Source organism: Myotis daubentonii, chromosome 12 (assembly GCF_963259705.1).
Source record: "Myotis daubentonii chromosome 12, mMyoDau2.1, whole genome shotgun sequence".
Lineage (NCBI taxonomy): Eukaryota > Metazoa > Chordata > Mammalia > Chiroptera > Vespertilionidae > Myotis > Myotis daubentonii.
Window position 1 is genome coordinate 35,455,466 of NC_081851.1, and position 15,344 is coordinate 35,470,809.

At 43.7% G+C, this 15,344-nt stretch overlaps 1 protein-coding gene across 1 annotated transcript; it reads right to left on the reverse strand.

Moving 5' to 3' along the window:
- Positions 1–6,276: 6,276 nt before the first annotated feature.
- On the reverse strand, positions 6,277–14,532 carry C12H2orf78 (chromosome 12 C2orf78 homolog). The gene is made up of 5 exons (XM_059660818.1): positions 14,423–14,532; positions 13,120–13,235; positions 9,273–10,034; positions 6,900–8,423; positions 6,277–6,662 (listed from the first exon to the last, which is right to left on the reverse strand). Exons 1-5 carry the CDS (start codon positions 14,530–14,532, stop codon positions 6,277–6,279), a joined length of 2,898 nt encoding a protein of 965 aa, XP_059516801.1.
- Positions 14,533–15,344: the final 812 nt, after the last annotated feature.

The following is a 15,344-nucleotide window of genomic DNA, read 5'->3' on the forward strand; positions in this document are numbered from 1 at the left end:
GGGTCGGGGGCGAGCTGATGGGCGGGGCCACCTGCAGAAAATCCGACCAATGAGGAGAGCGCTCGACGGCGGCCATCTTGGTAAAGGAAATCCACAGCGAAGAAGGGGGACTAAGTAGTTAAAGGAACCGATGACCAAGATAACTTCTGTTTTTAGGATGATTTTGATTTTTGGTCGGGGTTTCTGGTTATATAGCTCCTCTGTCACACTCACACAAATCACAAACAATTCCTGCATTCAAGGAAGCATTGCTGATCTAGAGTACCTGGCCAAACTAACCAGGGTTTCTAAATCAGGGGAAATGAACTGAAGTTTTCAGCTTGTTTGCGTTACTTTCTACACAAAATGGATGGTTGGGGGTATTAGGCAATTGCTTGTATTGCCTAGAAGAGAACATGAGACTCATTTTTAACGTGAGAGCACCAATAAAGTTTATTGAACATGAGTGTTTAACCTCTAAGGGTCACTGTCGAAAGCAATGGGGACATACATATCTGTGCGAGGTAGTTTCTGCCCCTGTGCCCAGCGCAGTATGGCTGCTTCCTCCAAATACAAACGGTGGCATATGCTGTGCGTGCTGTGCGGATGTGTGCATACATGCACAGTCTCTTCCCAAAGGGGTCCTGCAAGCCAGCTAGTCGGTCTGTCTCAGGCGACTTTGTATGTCACCTCTGAAACTTTGTGCTTTGGTTGAAAGGTTTAACTCTCTCGGGATGCTTTACTCCCCTCCAATGTACCTGCCTCCACTCTTGGGAGCCCCCCTGCAAGTTTGTTAGTGATGTTAGTGATTACAAGACCTGTCTTTCAAAGTCTCGCTGAAAGCTCTTGCACAGGTGTTCCCTCTTCCACCAGGCCAGCATCCAGATCTCTACTTTTTCTCACTCCCTTTTGTGTATGTTTCTCGTGGATTTCTCTGAAGTGATTCTGTGTGGTCACTGGCTTTTCAGACTAATGGCTGAAAGCGCTTAGCAGAGTCTTTCCCCCTTACAAGCATAAATATGCATGCCAGGGCTAGGATCCACTGTTGATTCTCCTGCATCTTCTGCAGATAACTCTTGGGAGGCAGTTGTAAAGGAACTCTTCTGTGTCTTCAAAACTCTTATTTCTACTAGTATACTGCCTCTTTCCCCTCAGAATGTAAACATAGTGGGTTGAGCCTAAAGGAATTGATGCATTAGGAGTGCTGGTCAAAGGGAGGGTATACAATGCAGGCAGGATCCTGGCAGAAGTCAACACAGGACAAAAACCAATCCATTCAACCTCTCACTCAGTATATATTTCTTGAGCATCTACTATGTGCCAGTTTCTGTTCTAGGTGTTAGGGGTACAGCAGTGAATAAATCCAGCAGGTGCATACTGCTATTGTGGTAGTACAGACAGAAGCAGAGCTAATAGGGAGTGGGGCAGGGCCATCTGCTCCCATTGAGCACATTCTCCAAAAAATAGCTCTTTTTTTGTGATGTTTAACTTAACAAGTTAAAAGATTTTACAAACTATGATGAGAAGGCTTTAAGAAACCATGACTAGGAAGCACATAAGAGAGGGATGTGCATAATCACAAACAGAGCAACCACCACACACATGCTGTCCCTGATATTAGAAAGTAAATATGACTAGGTGATGGCAGTTTTTAAAATAATGAGTAAGAGGATATGGAAATATGGGAAGCAGTATCTGGCCCTTTTAGAGAAGGAATTTGTAAATATGGACCAGAGTTTTTGGCATCTGGGGCAAGTGGTCAGCACTCTTGGCTTTATAGGGACCAGAAACAACAAGCAAGAACACCCCAGCCAAGATAAACATCTGAAATTCCTCACTTCCTGATTAACCAGGAAAGTTGAAAACTAGACAGTTTTGTACATGTGACCAGGAAACTAAGGATACAAAAATTCTGTTGGTTGTTGACATAAATGAGAAGACTATTCTACTTTCTCCTGCTCCAAAGACTGAAGGCTAAGCATGGAAGGTATTCTGTCAACAAATGGCTTCAGTGTCTCCCCTTGTGGGCCAAGGCCAGGCTAGGAAGTGAGGTGCTTTTCCCTTATGGCCATGAACATTTTCCCTGAACCATCTTCATAGGACCTCTTGCATACTTTAATATCACAGACTCCTGCATTCTTGCATGCTTATTCTTACCTGCTCATTCCTCTGAAACATGAAGGGACTCCTGGAAGGCAAAAATTTTATATATAGCATCATGATATAGAAAACAGGCCCAGAGGAACTTTCTGGGGGAGCAAAAACAAGGGAGACTCCAGGCAGATGTCATTTGCCTACTTGCTACTCCTGTGATAAGTGCCATACTTAGAGGGGACATCTCATTAGTACAGTAATGACACCCATTCTTACCTACTGCAATGTATTTTCACAATAGCAGCTAATGTTATTTTTAAAACAAAAATCAGATACGATTGCTCCTGGGTTTAAAACCCTCCAATTATTTCCATGGCACTTCAAATTAAAAATCTAAACTCCTTACCCTTCTTACAAGTGACTCAGTTCCCTTTATCTCTCTGACCCCATCTACCACTTTTCTCCTTGCTTACTACTCTCTCCCCACACTGTCTAAACATCTGCTCTTCCCGTCAAGACCTTTGCACTGCTGTTTTCTCTTCCTGTTTCCTCTTACCCTGATCTTCACGTGGCTGGCTCCATCTTGTCATTCATGTCTCAGTGTACATGTCATCTCCTCAAAGAGAACTTTTCTGACCACACACTTTAAGTAGCCACCGAGTCACCCACTATCACTTGGTCTTATTTTAATTCATTTTATAGTCCTTACCACTGTCTGCTATGGTCTGGATTATTTATTGTTTCTCATTCCCTGCCAGAATATAATCTACAGGAAGACAGGAGCTCTTTATGACTTGCTCAGCTCTATTTCCAGTGCCTGGAACAGCTTACAACCCCAGATGACACTCAATAAAGATTGTTGGATGTTCAAATGTTGTTGAACTAAATGTCATTTCACTTCTCCAAAATGAAATACAGGAATATGTAGCCAATTATGGTGATAACTGAGACGAACAATAAAAACAGTGGTCCTGATGCTCTTGGGACCAAGTCTTCCCCACAAGGTGGTTAATACTAGAAGCAGAAAGCCTCCAAGGCTACATGCCTTCATTAATTAATCAAATATTTATTGATTTTGTTCATGGACCTATGTCAAGTGATGGACATACAATAATGAAAAAGAAAAACTCAATACCTGTTTGTTTTTTTAAGGCACTTATCGATGAATACTTAGAGCCACCAGAGGGGGGGGAATTTTTTTTAAGATAATTAAGGTTCTCAAGGGGATACTAGGTGAGCTCAATGCATTGAGACACTAATACAGCACACCTTGAACATTACTAGGGAATCGGGGTGCTCTGAAAGCAGAAATGGAATGTGTACTAAAAACTTTGTGTTGTTAAAACTTTTGCTGTAAACCCATTGGGGATATAAAATGACAAATATAATTTGAAAAGTAAATACCTGGGATGAAAAAGATGTGGGATAAACTTTTTAAAATCAGGAAAATACAGCAAGTGTACTGGGAACTTTTACACTTGTGGTTTACTACTGCATGCAAATTATGTTCCTTTCCTGTTGGAGTTGGAATTACCTGATGAAGAAGTTGTTCCTTGAGAAAAAGGCTACAGTAAAACCAGTAACATGAAGATGAATCTGAGGTTTGGAGCTCCACCTATAGTTTGTTTGCAGACTGGTATCTCAAATCACAAAAAAAAAAAAAAAAAAAAAAAAGTCTAGTTGGGAAAATGAGTTGCATGCATGCTTATTCCACCTCTCACGGTGGCCAAATGTCCCTCTACCCATGAGCCTTCCAGGTAGCTGCCTTCTTATTCAAAAGATAGTCTGAGCAAATACAGACATGAAGCGCCATGTTACACAGAGGAGACTCAGAAAGCCTTCTCTGACCCAGAGTCCTGCGAGGGTAGGGCAGATGGGCTCTGCAGCTCTGCTTTGGGGGACTGATAATTTCAAGGCTGTCACATTTACTAGTAAAAAAATCATTTCAAAGGATGGAGCAGCTTTTGAGAAAGATGGAGGCAGTGGCATTGTTTTTTAATTTCCCCAAACCCTCTCATGGCATTAGATTAATCCAAACTAAACGCCCATGGGTAGCATTTACCCAGAAAGTAGAAGCCCCAAAGTAAGAGGATGGAGCAGACGACCACCACCGGGCACAGACCTGCCTGGTCTCAGCATCGCACCAGAGGGAGTGTCAGACAGGGGGAAGCATCTGCTGGGCGTGAGCACAGGACGCCTTCACAGCGCCAGCAGTTCGTCACCTGAGAGCACTGGGGGCCAAGTCGAGGACAGCAGCTGAGACTGGAAGGGGTTTTTTCCAGTCCCAACGTCAGTAAATACAAGGGACCATGGACAAAGTATAAGGACTGGAGCAGTCTAGGCCTCTATACCTGGACACTGAGCACTAGAGCTCCTTTCCACGCAGAAGGGACACACTGGAAGGAACCACAGACACAAAGGGAAAGTGTCTTGAGAAAGTCGAGGAGGGGAAACAGAGCCAGGAAACCTCAGAAAGCAAGTCCCATGATCCAATACTACATTAACATAAATACACAAAAGTTCTGGGAAGTTAGAAAAGATTTCTTCAACCTCACCTCCTCTTGTAAAGGTGTTAAAACTGATTGCCCCTAAAAGTAAAACTCAAAATAATTGAGATCAAGATATATATACAAAGATAATATGAGAATAAGGAGCAGAATAGCATCTTCACCAATGACACAAGTCCGAAAAGACAGGCCCACAAAACAGATCAAAACTGTAGCCTGCTAGCCCCAGCCTGTTTGGCTCAGTGGATAGAGCATCAGCCTGCAGACTGAAGGATCCTGGGTTCAACTCTGGTCAAGGGCACATGCCCAGGTTGCAGGCTCGATCCCCAGTAGGGGGCGTGCAGGAGGCAGCCTATCAATGATTCTCTCTCATCATTGATGTTTCTATCTCTCTCTCCCTCTCAGAAATAAGTGAAAATATGTTTAAAAACAAACAAACAACAAACAATAACCTGCTATTTCAAAATGAGCTAAAAGATGCGGAAAAACAGTGTAAAAGATGAAAGAACATGGTGGGAGGGGGGAGGGAATGTGAAGATATTATTTAAAGGGGACAGCATTTCTGTTTGGAATGATGGAAAGTTCTGGAAATAGTAAATGCTGGTAAAAGCTACCCATGGGTGTTTGGTTTGGGTTTATCTATTTCCATGAAAGGGTTTGGGGAGATTCAAAAACTGTCCTGCTCCTTCCACCTCTCTCAAGTCCTGCTCCATCTTTGGACATAATTATTGTAATTTTAGATGGTAGTGATGGTTGCACAATATCATGAATGTGCTTAATGTGACTGAATCGTATACTTAAAAACCGTTAAAATGATAAATTATGTGTTATGTATGTTTTACTATAATAAAAACAGGTGAAAGAATACCATAAATCAGAATTAGATGAGATGATAGAACTCAGGACAGAATTAAAAAGAAAAGAAAAAATTTTAGAAATGAAGACTAAATTAAATGTAATAAATAGTGCATTAGTGGGCCTGGTGCATTAGTATTGAGTAAACGGCGATTTACCCAGTAGGGTGAGCCGTCTTCTACAGCAGTTCACTAGCCTGGGCCCCTGTTATCAGCTGCCCCCTTGCCACTCATCTGGTAGATTCCCTTGATTTGTCTTCACCTTCCCCAACTACAATCAGACATGGAAAAGGCAACCCAGACCTTTGGGAAATGTACCAACTATGTGTTTTCTAAAATACTTATCTGGTGGGCATGAGACCTAAGACCGGCCTCCACGAGAGACTTTTTCTATTTCTCCTGATCAATCTAGACTCATCCACCATGTTCAACTCTGTTCAGATTTTATCGTTTTAACCCTCACCCAGACCCTGCATCTCACTTCTACCATCCCCCCACCTCCTGCTCCTTTTTATAAATCCATCTCTCCCCTTTTAGCCTTTATGGCCATAGACAAAGTTCTTTCTATTTCCTCAGTTCTTACCCCTTGTCCCTCATTTGCCCATCCAACTACCAATTCTTTTGTTCTCATGCAGCTTTTGATCCACACCCCCACCAAAGAAAACCAGTTAACAGCATCTCAAAACTCAAAAGGCTTCTTTATTACTTATCTATGAATTCCACTACATTTATTTATTTTATTTTGTTAAGATTTAAACTATACCAGGATAGAGAAATTTATATCTATCTATCTATGGGAAAACAGTAGGTATCCAGTGAGGCACCAACACTCCTAGCACCTCTTATTTTGCATAGCCATAGTATCGAGAAATTTCCATTTCTTTCTCTCTCTCAATGAAATATTGCACTTTGCCCAGCGAGGTGAATTTGGCAGCATTCTCCCGCTCAAGTTGAGCTTTCCTCTTCATAGCCTCCCTCTCTGGCCTCTGCTCCTTTGTGATGGGCGTGGACATTACTGGCCCAGACATATCAGGTATCCTCCATGGAATTCGCTGATAGGCCAAATCCTGGAGCAGCCATTGGTTTTGAGGTTTGGGTGGGGTCCGGGGCTTGTTCACCATAGTGCGAACCGGCTCCCGCTGGAAAGAAGTGCAAGTTGATGTTTTGTAGGGCACAGGTCTAGAAGCATCACACTGAGGGACACTAGGCTGGGTAGGGTTGGTCCAACCTGGTCGGACTGAATTGGTTGACATAGGTTTAGCAGGACCTGGCAAAGATGCAGGAGTTGGCTGGGATGAATTCACTGCAGTAAGTTGAGCTGAATTAGAACCAGGCTCAACAGGGTTGGTCAAATCTGGTTGAACTGGGTTCATCAAAACTGGCTGGGCTGGTCTGGCAGGACCTCTCATAGATGCTGGGGTTGGCTGGGATGAATTGACTGCAGCATGTTGAGCTGAGTTAGAACCAGGCTGATCAGGATTGGTTGAAATTGGCAGAGCTGGTCTGGCAGGACCCATCATAGATGCAGACGTTGGCTGGGATGAATTGACTGCAGTAGGTTGAGCTGACTTAGAACCAGGCTGGGCACGGTTAGCCCCAGCAGGCCGGCGTGATGCCAGGGACAGCGGCCTGCGAGGAACAGGTCGAGCTTGGGGCTTGTCCAAAGTTGGAAAAATCAAAGGTACCAACTTGACCTTCCCAGGAGGTGGCAGCTCATATTCAGATGGAGATGAACAGTCCTTGTCAGCACTGCCATCTGGTTTCCTGCGTTTGACTGGAGCTCTCTCAGGACCTTTGCCCTCACGAGGGGTATCCAGACAATGTCTGATAGCTAGGGATGGCTGGGGGCCTTTGGGGTTGTTTGAGTGTCCCAGGGCCCGGGAGGAAGAGAGTTCAGTTTTCTTATCGCTCTTCTTCCCCAGGGCATGAAAAACCTGCACAGACTCCAGCATGTGCATACCCAGGGAGGTTCGGGGCTTTTTGAAGGTCTCTTGGGTCAGCTCAGCGTGGTATTTCTTCCGCTTCATCTTCGGAATGTTTGGCTTCTCCTCTGCCTTGACTTTGTTCCCTGACTGCTTACGCTCTTCAGTTTTCTTGGGGTTGTTTTCTCTGGTTCTTTTGGCCTTCTCTTGCCCATGGCTCTTGCTTTTGCTGGTCCTGCTGGGGGCAGCTTTCTGAGGTTTGTTAGAATTCTTGGCCCTGTTTTCACGACCCCTGTCACTGGCTGCAGCATTGGAAACAGCCACTTCTCCCACGAACATGCCATCTGGGCTCTCAGGCTGGATTTTGACTATGGGATCACCATTGATCAGCTCAGAGGTATCATGTTTATTCTTCCTGGCTTGATCAGAGGGAGCATTGATGACACTTGTTTTCTGCACCTCGTTCAAATTGATGGCTCTGGTATCTTTGGTTTGGATCACCTTGGGACCTTGGGATTGATCAAGTTCATCCAAGGGATTTAGGACCACTGGAAGGTGAATATCCTCCACCAGTGTAGCGATGTCTGCAAAGCCATCATTGGATTCAGTCCCATTTTCAAGTGTCCCTTGGTCCTTAAGACTCAGGCTGTTCTTTCCCAGACCAGCGTTTTCACAACCAGGCTGCTCCTCCTGGCCAAGGGGATCAAAGCAGGCCAGGACCTGGGCAATGGCGGGGATTTCTAAAGGGAGCAGTGGAGGATCTTGGTTTTCTGTTGGGATCTGGTAAGCATCCAGAGGCTTTGAAAGCATGGTTTTCACGTCCTGCAAATTCCTATTCTCTTTCTGTTCCTGGCTTGGAGCTGGAGGCAGTGCCAGGTAAATACTAGGACTCTGGACTGGACCTGCCATTGAAATGTCCCCAAGCTCAGGTGGTGGGTTGCTGTCAGGCAACTGGATATTGCTGCCACCACAAGACTTGGGGATTTCTGGGTTTTGTGACGGACAAAATGTTTGGCTTAGAGGTGTCAATCCGAGGGAAGTCTTCATCCCCAGGGAGGTCTCCATCACTACAAACGAATCAAGGAGAAGCCAGTCAGTCCCCGGGCACCACCCATGGGTGCTCCCCTGTCACCACCAATGCAGCAACCATGCTCCTTCCAACAATGGGAAAGCCATGCCTACCAGCTCTTCCTAAGGATCATGGACAGCTCCCTGTGCTATGAGAAAGGAGACAACTGTTCTAGTTCTCACTAGGGATCATTTGATGCCATTGTTTCATGGTATTCTGTGTATTTGACAGGGTTGTGATAAATCGAATAAAAAGTAAGTGATTTAAAATGTTTTACAAAGCTAGCATTGTACATATGGAATCCTTTTAGTTCCCTCCCCTTTCCTGAGGAAATAACAACACTTCACATAATGGAGTAGGGAAGGGAATGGAGCTCTTCCTGATGAAATACATAAGCAAGGGCAGATTTCTAGCCTGCTTGCTTTGGACAAGATCATGGAACACAAGGTCTTAAAACCTGGCATGAATTAAGAAGTGAGGGAAAGTTAAACTACCACTATCGCAGTAAGGGTTCTGAAATTCTTTCTACAGACACTGAAGCAATAGATGAAGAGAGTCCATGAAACTGTTGTAGTAGAGGGGGACTATAAGGTAAGGGAGTGAATAGTGTGGGACCCCTTTGTATGCCCTTCAGTTCTCATACATGGCCAATCCAGTGTCCACCTTCCCATCTCTAGGAGTTGTTCCCATAGAGTCTGAAAATGGGGAGCACTGACTGAGGGTGGCAGTTACAAAGTCACAGGACTTAAAGTCTACCTGTCTGTGGACTCACCACTTCCCAGGTGCAGATTGACCCGAGTTTTTAATGGTGACCCCGTTCCTCTTCCTTGTTGCTGTTTGAACTCACCTTGAAAACGTGTGTCTGTGATGGGTTGAGCAGGCACCGAGTAGTAGATTGCAGAGGTGGAGGCCGGTGGTATCATATGTGTGGGCTGGACCTCCTTTAGTACCATGACCATTTCTGGTTGAGGGGCAGAGGCCCTGCTCTCTGTGTAAGACACAGAGCCATAGGATTGCAGGTAGGGGCCACGTTCTGCAGAGAGCAGAGGCCCCAGTGTGCCTTGGTTGTAGTAATAGAGCTGACTTCCTTCCTGGTAGGGAAGTGACAAGCTCTGTCCCTGATTTGGAATCTGAGATGATGCCCCATGAACAAGACTGGCAGAAAGTGATGGATACAGAGGGACCATGTTAGTGGCATCTGAGGTTTTATTGTAGTGGGATGCCATCGACATGGAAGAAACAGCTGTGTCCTGGTCAATGACAGTCACCGTGAAGTCTCGGATGGATGAGGACTTCTTTTCAGTGCCTCCTGTGAGCGCCCACTCAAAAATACCAGGATTGGAAGCAGCTGGAGTGGAGATGTGGCTCTGGCCAGGAACTCCAGACAACATAGTTGTGCTAGAATGTTGGTAAAGGTAGGCACTACCCATGAGAGGTTGGAAAGAGGTGCCAGAGACTGATGGTAGGAGCCATGCTGATGTGACGGCTGGAGCAGAGACTCTGGGCAGACTGCAGACTCGTCCTGTGAGGGAGGCTGCAGGGCTCCCCACAGGAAGAGAGAGCTGCAGAGACTTTGAAGTTCCAAGTAAAGGTGGATTTTGGAAATTCTCTGTGGGGAACAAAGAGGGTGATGAAAAAATCAAAGGGATTCACTATGTTTGAAGAACAGCATCATCTTAAGATTAATACCAATACTCGCTGAGGTGTCAAAAATCAAACAGCTTATGCTGGTTGTAAGTCCTGGGACAGTTTGCTACTCTTCTGTATTAACTGCCTGTGCTCCCAATGTGGGCAAAAATGTACAAGAGAACCAAGTGGTTCATACATTCTCTATGGTAGAGGCAACCACTCTCCGCCCTATCTTTCCCTTGAGCCTCTACTAGTATTGATTTGTGTGCTCTTTCCTAGAATCGGAGCATTTTAGAACCAGGATTCGTTAGAGACCCTGAGTTCTAACATTCTCATTTTATGAGTGTGGAAACTGAAGCTCAGAGAGGCCAGGTAGACTTGTTCAAGTTCTCTCGTTGTGCTAGTATTATTACTGTGTTACATAACTTAAGTATCCTGACTCCATTGCCAGAGCTCTGCTCTGAGCATTACACTGCCACAAACTGGGAGCAATGGGGCTTCTACTATAGATGTGGGGTTTTACCCATGGAAAACAGTACAGCTATTGCCGCTGTAATCTTCAGTGCCTCGTGCTGCCTGCAGTTCACATGCTACTCCCTGGAACTCACATGTAGCTCAGTGCAGTTGGTAAATTTGAAGTGTCATTCTTACCCTCTTCAAGCCTGGTTTCTGATCCTACCTCAAAATGGCTATGGGGGAGTGAATTTCTCAAGAAGTGCTTTTTGAAAGAAAAACATTATTGAAACTGTCCAGGTTTTGAGTTACTCATCCATAAAGTCATTATAGTAAGAGTAACAATAATAATTTATACATGCGTAAGTGTTATATTACGCTAGAGGCCCAGTACACAAAATTTCTGCAGTCGGGAGGCCCCTCAGCCTGGCCTGCGCCCTCTTGCAGTCCAGGAGCCCTTGGGGGATGTCCAACTGATGGCTTAAGCCATCAGTCGGCCAACCTTAGTGCTGCCAGGAAGGCGGGAGGGGCTCCCACCACTGCACTCGGCTCAGAGCTCCTGGCTGAGCAGCATTTCCCCTGTGGGAGCTCACTGACCACCAGGGAGCAGCTCCTGTGCTGAGCGTCTGCCCCCTGGTGGTCAGTGTGCGTCATACCAAGGGTCCTTCTGCTGTTCGGTTGATTTGCATATTAGCCTTTTATTATATAGGATATGATTTATGTGGAAGAAAATTTAAGTTATGGAAAGACAAAGAGAAAAATCATGAACAATATATATCACAGAACTAAAAATATATATAAACATTAATGAAAATTGGGGCACATAGCAAAAATCAAAGCATAAAAATTTGCTAATAAATGATGTTCTATTTTATACACACGTTATAAAAGTGAATATTGCCTATGCTGTTTTAGTGAATACTATTAACCAAAGAACAGCCCACAATTCAAGATGATTTTGAAAAAATTTCTAGCCATGTCGAGAGAGAAGATATATCAGTAAAAACTGCATAACAAGCCATAAATGTGGATGTATAAGTAGCCCCAATATATGTAGACAGATATTTCTGTAAAAATTGTTATAAATCAGAGCAAAAAGAATTCCATTAATGTGATTATTCATGTTTTTTCTGAATATTACCCAGCAAGTAACAGATAGTAAGTCTAGTAGAAATAAATATTTCAATTAATACATTCACATGACAAACAGAGAAAAACACTTAAAAGAGTATCCTGAAAATTTATATGTTTCTCTTAAAACCTACATTTTAATCATCTTCAGCATCTAGGAAAGTCTTAAAAGCCATCATCACTAGACTTTAATTAAATAAACATTTACTGTAGGAGTTGTCAAGAGACCCCACAAGATTGGTTTTAGGTAAATGTGAAGTTAGAGATGTGGGGTTTGACCTTTTCTTTTCCTTCTTAGATAGCTAAGATCTAAGGGAGATGATGGCTGTTTCTCAGTGTGGAACATACTTATCACACAAAGGAATTAGTCTTTCTGGTTCAGGTTAGGACATATCAATTTTTAATCTTAATTTTATTTTTAAGTGACAAAAAAATCTACATAGTTTAAATATCAGAATGAAGTGAAACACTGAAAATTATGTTTTCCTCCAGCCCCCTAGATAACCACCTTTATTAATTTCTTGCTTACAGGAACCATAATTTCTAAAACACATGTTTTTAAACATTGATACTCAAAACTGTCATCTGTGTTTTCAGAGAGGCAATACAAAAACACAGACAACGGAATGTGACTTTGCTGATAAGCTGTTTTGCCTACTGATACCCTATTCCAGCCTTACTTTCCTTCCTGGTCTATTAATGTAAGCACTGACTAAAATCAACTTTATTTTGCCCTACTCTGAGCAGATTTCACCCTACGCTCTCTGCTTTAATTTAAAATCCTTGGTTGCCTTCAGCATTCCATTGCAAAACTACCCCTTTTTGCTCTTGAGAGCTCTTCCATGCCCTCCTGCTTCATTCATATAGTTTCCCCTCCTCATGCTTATGTGCCCCCCCCTGGTTCCTGTGGGCCTTTCCTGATGAAAACAATCCTAAACTTTCTTACATTTAAATACTTGCCTCACCATAGCCTAGTACTCTTCATCTTCTCTCCCTATTTTCCCCTTTCACCTAGTTTGGATAGAAAACTCCAAAAATAGGTGAATATTACTTTTTGAACTGCACTAAACTGAAAATACTAAAGTTGAAACATTAGTGGTAAGAGAGCTTTATACTAGAGAATATATATATATATATATATATATATATATATATATATATATTCTCTGTGTTTCTGTTGAAACGCATTCCAGAAGTCTTGATTTTCTATATGGGTGTCTCTAAAACTCAACATTAGAAAAGGAAGGGAATAGAGAGAACAACCAATCTGAAATCCTAATGTAACAGATGAGGGATGAACAGATTTTGTTAGTCAATGACTTGTCCCAAGTCACATAGCTAGTAAGTATCAAAATCAAAAGTGAAATTAGGTCTCTGGATTTCTAGATCAATACTTCCCTTCTTTATGCTATTTTGAGTCTACTGCTAAATTTATGGGCAAAAATATCTAATGAGAAACTTTTAAAAGTTTCTTTCCTTACCTGACATGGTCAGAGAAGAAGAGGAAATTTTATTAATTGTAGATGCAAGGGATGAGGATGTCTGAGTGGGTGAAGCGAGAGAGCGCTTGTTTCCAGTACGAAGGTTACTGGTCACACTGTCACTGGATACTGGTCATTGGTCAGTTGCGATGATCCAAATGTATTTACTGACAACTCCATGGAAACCCCAAGATTCTGCCAGGTGGTGGTAGGTTTGGTGGGAGAATGATGTCACAAAGCAGGCAGTTTAAAGGGATGCGAGGGCCAATAGGGAGGTCAGATCCCCAACAAGAAGACAAGATTGGATGGAGGGAGCAGTAGGCGAGCTAAACCAACCCCTAAATGGCTGGGCTCCAGGGTAGATGTGCTCATTGACAAGACAGATGGGATAGGCTCACTTTCCCCAGGTTCGTGTGTTAGGGAAATAATCTCAGTATTTCTTAAAGACACCCATTAATATAATTAACTAGTACTTTTATTCTCTATATTATGTTGTGTGACATGTATTTATCATGATATATATATTTACTATCCTAAGAGAGAACAGAAAGGGTTATCTAGGTCGCACCATTGCAATTGTGCAGAAATGGTATCTGTCCATCTACTAGTAACTAGTGAATTTACTGCAACTTTGGGGAGCAAAGGGAGGAATTAAAGAGCTCTTTTGCACCCTGGCTGGTTTGGGTCAGTGGTTAGAGCGTCAGCCCTCACACCGAAGGGTCATGGGTTGTATTGCCAGTCAAGGGCACATACCTCAGTTGCAGATTCGCTCCTTGCCCCTCAGCGAGGGCACATGAAGGAGGCAACCAGTTAGTGTGTCTCTCTGAAATCGGTATTTCTCTATCTCCATGCTCCTCCCTTCCCTTTCACTCTCTCCGAATCAATGGAAAAGAATATCCTCAGGTGAGGATTTGGGACTGGGGGGTAGGTGGATGGGGGAGGGAGCTCTTTTGCGACTTGGTTAAAGAGTAAAATGAAGTTTGTTGCGTGCATGTTGTGGAGAATGATGTGGTCCAAGGCTCTTCTCTTTTACTTTCTTCTTGAATCCTACCTTCCTTGGGCTGGGCTGGGGCAGGCCAGATTGGACTTGCATCTCTCTTCTCTCCCTTTCTTCTTCTTCTTCTTCATTGTAGGCAGTGTTTCTACACAAGCTTTGTTCTTGCATTCTTCCACTCACGGACGTTACTTTCTGTCAACTTCCGGCAGCAGCTGGGGTCTTCTTTTCAGTGTCTGATGCGTCCCCAAACGGACTCCGCCCATTAGAGGCAGATACCAAAGAGCTAGGAGTCAGCTGACTGCAAACCTGTCCTCTTCTGGCCTTTGGCTGCAGTTCTTCTGCCCATCATCTGCCCCCTCTGGTTCCTTGGGCTCGTAGGCTTCCTGCCATCCTGCGTTTTCGTACATGAGAGGCATTCACGATATTTCCCCTTTCCTTCTCACATAAAGTGTATCCAGTGTGGCAGTTACTGTAGTCTCCTCCCCCTTGCAAACAGCCACTGTAGAATTTTGGGCCTCTAGGATTCTCTGTCTGCCATGCTTGGGTGCAAGGCCAGGCAGAAATGAAGAGGAGAATAAGACAGGACGTGCATGAGGAATAGGCAACAGGCAATGTGAAAGTATACAGAACAAGAGTTCTGTGCACCAGAGAGAATAATCCTAAATATATTTTTGTTTTTGTCACTTATATCATTCATTGGTTATATTTGTAAAATAGGGATTGTTTTTATGCTCTGTATCAAGCTCTGGTTTTGTCCACAGGGAGTGTGTGAAAGGGCATTGCGGTGCGTTATACTGTGGCCCTGAGCATAAGGCACAGAGGTGTGCACTTAGCCTGCGTTGGCCTGGGTTGCCCTTGTTCTCTGCCCCCTAGTTAGTGCTTTTCCCACTAACCACTCTTGTGACTGTGAGTTAGGGCTAAGTTGCTAATGACTTATACAGGGCGGGGCAAAAGTAAGTGTACAGTTAGTTGTTCATATGAAATAATACAACAATTAGTGAATAATACAAGAATAATCTATTTCGTGTAGTCACAAGTGTAAACCTACTTTTGCCTCACTCTCTTTATGGCGTACGCTGGTTTGGGGAAGGAAATCTAGAATCTAGTAATTTTTCTTGATGGTAAGCTTTTAGGGGTGCCTAGATCAACCTACCTGGGGGCTTTTTTATGCCAATGAGTAGGAAGTGTGTGATACAAGATGGCAAGAGCCAAGAGACGATATAGCTCA